Below are 5,595 nucleotides of genomic sequence, written 5' to 3' on the forward strand. Positions count from 1 at the left end.
AAAAAAATGAATGGTGCATGCGCCACATGCATTGGCGTATATATTAGGTAGTGTATGCATGCGTCAATGCATGTGACATCAAGGCATGCATGCGGTAATGTATGTGGCGCTTATATGTATTATTTTGCATACACGCGCCTGCACTCTGGACGCCTTCTATGTGCCGTTTGATACGTCAATTCAACTGCCGCATCAGTTAAAAAAGATAGTTATTTTGATATATTTTTTGAAATTTTGTTTATTTTGGTATTTTTGTTGAAAATGTTAGTTATTTTTTAATAAAAAATGAGAAGTGTTTTGACTAATTTAAATATAAAAATAATTCTTCAAATTTTTTGAAAATTTAAGAGTGGATAAGTTATCTTTTGAATAGGAATATGTGTCAAGCATGTGATTTTAACAACTTCATAAAAGTATTTAATAAATAATATTAATTTAACCATTAAAATCGACCGATATAATTATTTTCTCAAGATAATTATATATCATAACTTCATACTGTTTTGTTGTTTGTGGCAATACTCATTTAAATTATATAAATACAAATACAAAATTACAGCTAAATAATAGTAATTCTATTATTTTATCATTCTGTATTCATTAAGCCGGTACAATTACAAACAAATTACAAATCTGAGCCTGAGACTATAAATATAAATAAAATTCTCTACTGAACAAACCGGGGCTTTTAGTAATTCACAATAGTTTTGGGACTTCAATTAGGGTTAGGGATTCGAATGAGAATCAAGGCAGAGCGAGAGAGAAATCTGAGCCTGCTGACATTGACGGCGTTTAAGAGCAGTTCCGGCGCTGGAGCAGAGGTTTCGCACCGCCTCGGATTCTTCAGGGCATGCGAGAGAAACAACACAGACAGCGAAGGCGTTGTTAAGATGACGACAGGCGAAGTTTTGACCGGGGCCGGAGGGAACACGACGGTGGCAGTCCAATAACGCTCGCTGGAGTCTCTCGCATTTATCTTCTTCTTCCCTTGACATCACATCGATTTACTGATTTTCAGATCGCGTCAGAAGCAATAAGGCTTCGCCGCTCTATCTGATTCGATTTTTTATGATGTGGGTATCTCGTTCTCGTATCTGTTCTAGAAAACTAAAAGTTCCTTCTTTTTAATACACCCATAAATAAAATGAACAATTATTAAATGTGTTTTAAAATCGGTGTTTCAAATAAGAATATCAATAATTTAATTTAACTAAGTGTGTTTACATTAATATATAAATTTAAATAAATATTTTCATTAAAATATGAGTCATTAATCGATGTTTATATTTATTTAATTTACTTTATTATTTAATACATATTATTTAAATTACTTTATTATTTAATAAATATATTAGATTTAAACTTTTTTAAAAATTTATTTAATTAAATAGGTCACATTTAGACTATTAAAAAATCTACAAAATTATATATATATATATATATATATATATATATAAATATATATATATATATATATATATATATATATATATATATATATATATATATATATATATATATATATATATATATATATATATATATATATATATATATTAAAAATAGGTTAAATAGATTGATCTATATAGATATATATATATTAGAAATTATGCAATATATATATATATATATAGCTCGGTCTATAATGTTTCATAGGTAAAATAAACTATTTGAAAGCCTTAATATGAAACACACTTTTAAATAGGTTTTAAAATTAGACTAGTATTTTAAGAAGGTTGTATCAAACTAAAAGAAAAAGTTTATAATAGGGTATAGGCTAGACTCAGGCCTTTTAAATTTATTATTGGTCTGACTTATATATTAGAAATTTATCGTGTGTGGTTGTGTGGTTAGTGTCTTATAAAGACATAAGGATATTTTGAGAGTATTATGGCTAAACCACACAAACACGTACGAACGCACGCACGCACGTGCGCGTGCACACAGTGAAAAAACTCCCTCTTTTTAATTAAAATAATCAAAAAATATTTTTGGAGTCTAGTTAGTTGATTATGGGCCTGCCTGCTTAATTAGGAATATATTTTTCAAATTGTCTAATCGATTAAATTTATAGTATAATCAATTAGATGATGCATAGTCGATTCCATAATCAATTATGACAGTCTCGTAATGATTGGTAACGACTCTCTATCTAAACCTTTGATTTTGGGTAGCAACAATAGATTATTTGCATTGTCTAATCGATTAGCCTAATTGATTAGGTCATTTTCTTGACTCATTGATTATTCTAAATTTACACAATTTCTTGGCCTATAAATAAAAAGTTTCTCCGTTATTTCAAATCATCTAAAAAATCTGAAAAAACCCGTTTTTCATTTCTCTTACCAACTCTCTAAAATCATTCTTGTTTTCTCCCATATTTAAGTCATAGTGCTTTGATAATGTTCTTGAGTCTCAATGAGGATTTTGTTCTAAGTGAGAGTATAATTGTAAATTTAGACAGAGTAAATTTTTCTTTTGAATAAATTGTTCTTCCTTAGGAAGTGATTACGTTAATTTGAGCTAAACCACTGAAAAAACTCTTCTTTGTATTTGGGAGATTTGTCGAAGTCTCTGTTTGGTTGTGAACTCCGACATTGTAGAAAAACTTTGTTTTGGGTTCGTGAAGATCAAACAATAAAAAATCTTCACAACGGTTCTTGAGCTCATCCCGTTTAAAAACTCTATTAGTTTGAGATCGGCCTGATGTAGAATCTCACCTGATTAAAAGCTCTGTTATCGATGACATCTTGATATATTCCAAATCTGAGGAAGGGCATGTGGAGCATCTAAGAGTTGTGATGTAGACCTTGAAAGAGAAGAAGTTGTATGTGAAGTTGTCTAAGTGCGAGTTCTGGTTGCGAAAGGTGAATTTCCTCAAGCATGTGATTTCTAGTGGTAGCATTATTATTGATTCGTCGAAGATAGATGTCGTGTTGCAGTGGGAGACTCTGAAGTCTGTTACAGAAATCAGAAGGTTTTTTGGTTTGGCTGGTTGCTACATAAGGTTTATTTAAGACTTTTCAAAGTTAGTATTGTCTTTGACTTAGTTGACTCGGAAGGGGCAGACTTATGTTTGGGATGTGCATTGTGAAGAGAGTTTTCAATAATTCAAGAGGACTTTCGCTCAAGAGAGATTTTGGGGTTTTTGAAAAATGGAAATATTTTGAAAATGAAATGAAAAACTGAATGTAATTAAAAAAACGTGACTTTTCAATTGTAATTCGAATCATGTGCAAATATTGATTCGAACACGAGTTATGTTTTTTTAGGAGAAAATCACTTTGATTTGAATCAAGTGCAATATCTAATCCGAATCAAACCAGATAGCCCCAAATGATTTTCAAGTTTCAGAATTTTTATTCGAATCACATGCACAAGCAAAAAGTCCTGTTTTGAATCAAATAGTTCAATTTTGAAAATAAAACTTGATTTAATGAAAATATTTCAAATTTATAACACATTTTAATGATGTTTAAAATAGATTATTAATGCACAACACATTTGGTGTGAATGCAAAATAATTTTGATGCAAGAGAGTAAATATGATCCATGAATGTATTATAATGCATATGAATGCAATGAACCGACGAAATAAAAATGGAATCGATGCATTGAATGATTTGAATGACTGGGGCATAGAACGAACAAACACATCATGTAAATAAACATGTTTCAAGCAAACAATACATTTGACCAATTGAAACGATCACACCAATTTGACGATCTAAGCTTAACTTGTTACACATGAGAACGATAAGTAATCAACAACAAGAATATCTTAAGCTTGAAATATGAACAGTCATATACTAATCGGATACAATCTACTTTTTCACGTCTGAGGAATACTATGAGACTCTCTTTCATAAGGCTTCAAATTGACTTTGAACGATGATGATTTAATTGTCATTGATTGACACAACTTATCAATCCTGAATAACTGACTCAACTCTTTGACTATCAAATAGCACTTCAAGGAGCATAATTTTTCCTTGAATCTTTTGTAGTTGTTGAAACTTTGGAAAGAATCATTGTCAATAGTTTTAAAACCACCTCCATCTTCTTTTTATGATAATCTTGGAAGAATAAATCACATAGAAGATGATTTTTGTCTCTCTTAACTCAAAAAACTTCCAACATATTATAGTGTGAATGCATGTTCATGTTTGAATAGGTTCAATCAAGAGAATTCTTCAAGACACGGTGTCATATTTCCGTTATATTACACATACCTCAAAATATTGTCAGTTCAATCCTGAATGAATAAAAACTTAGAGAATATCTTAAATACAATTAATGTTTGAAAATATTCTAATAGAGTTTTACTTTAAGTTAATCTATGTAATACATGCAATGAATAATCAGACATTAGTAAATTATTGTATATTCATTGGAATTCATTGAATTTCATAAGTTACTAAACAATTAGAAAAAAAACTCATATAGGATTGAAGTAACCATATCCTTAACTTTTGGAGTCGTAAGACTTTGATCAAAAGCTCGACTCTGATACCAATTGCTGGGTGAGAATATTGATACAAAGAGGTCTAGAAGGGGGGGGGGGGGTGTTGAATAAACCCTTTTTCCCTTAAGACAATTTCAAAAACATTTTAGGATTCATAAACGAAACCAGAGACTTTAAGAAGCACATAAACAAAATAAAAAAATAAGAGAGCTTGGAATTAAATCGAGTGAGATAATATAAAATGTCATTAAGGACTTGATTGCTTCTAATGCAAGTCAATCACAAGACAACTAAAGTTGCTTTGAATAAAGCAATTTAAAAACTTCACATTGATGTTCTATTAAGTCATAATTGGATTCATGATGATTCTATAAGATTGATACATCACATGCTTAAGCTTATACATAATATCTCTATAAGCAAAGTATATCTTATGTGTCATACAATCAATACAAGTATGCAATCTATGCAATAACAATATTAATGAATGCGAGAAAAATAAAGGAGTTGAGGGAAGGAGAAAAGATATACAAATATATAGTGGTCAGTGTTCGTCCTCGCTATGCCTACTCCATTCTTCAATGGTGTTGATTAACCACTAGAAAATAATCACGATCTTCCACTATTTTGATAAGTTTGATACAAGCATTTTGGTTACAACGAACTATCATATGATAATTTCTTTTGTTGATGCTGACACTCAAACTGCTAACAAAAACAAGATCACTCAAGATCTTGATTCAATAACATTGTTATCCATAATAACCTGCTCAAAGTATTCGTTTGTGGCGATCCCCTTGATTTTTTTTGAGTGTTTTTCATTAACTGAGTGTATATTCGACAACTCTCAACTTTGTCTGCGAGCAATCTTTATCCAATGCCACCATAGAAGGACAACTTACAGCTTCACCTTACGAACCGTCAATACTTGATCTCGCCAAAGTCTTCCTTGGAGTATATTGAGAATCCCCCTTCTTGATCAATAATAAAGAAAGCCAAACTACATTCAAGAAATGTTACCCGCACCTATTACAAACAACATACTTTATACAAAAAAAATATTAGATGCCCTAATGTACCACTAGTCTCCTTCAACCACTCAAACTTTAGAGATGAAGGTCCTACAAAAA

General features: G+C 30.5%; 1 protein-coding gene across 1 annotated transcript; it reads right to left on the reverse strand.

Moving 5' to 3' along the window:
* Positions 1-553: 553 nt before the first annotated feature.
* Positions 554-1,136, reverse strand: LOC127073597 (uncharacterized). The gene has a single exon (XM_051014776.1). It carries the CDS (start codon positions 993-995, stop codon positions 726-728), a length of 270 nt encoding a protein of 89 aa, XP_050870733.1. The 5' UTR covers positions 996-1,136; the 3' UTR covers positions 554-725.
* Between the last annotated feature and the right edge of the window lie 4,459 nt (positions 1,137-5,595).

This window comes from Lathyrus oleraceus, chromosome 1 (genome assembly GCF_024323335.1).
Source record: "Lathyrus oleraceus cultivar Zhongwan6 chromosome 1, CAAS_Psat_ZW6_1.0, whole genome shotgun sequence".
NCBI classification, from domain to species: domain Eukaryota; kingdom Viridiplantae; phylum Streptophyta; class Magnoliopsida; order Fabales; family Fabaceae; genus Lathyrus; species Lathyrus oleraceus.

Coding starts and splice junctions, on each gene's coding strand:
- LOC127073597 (XM_051014776.1), bottom strand. CDS start 995: ATGTCAAGGGAAGAAGAAGATAAATGCGAGAGACTCCAGCGAGCGTTA.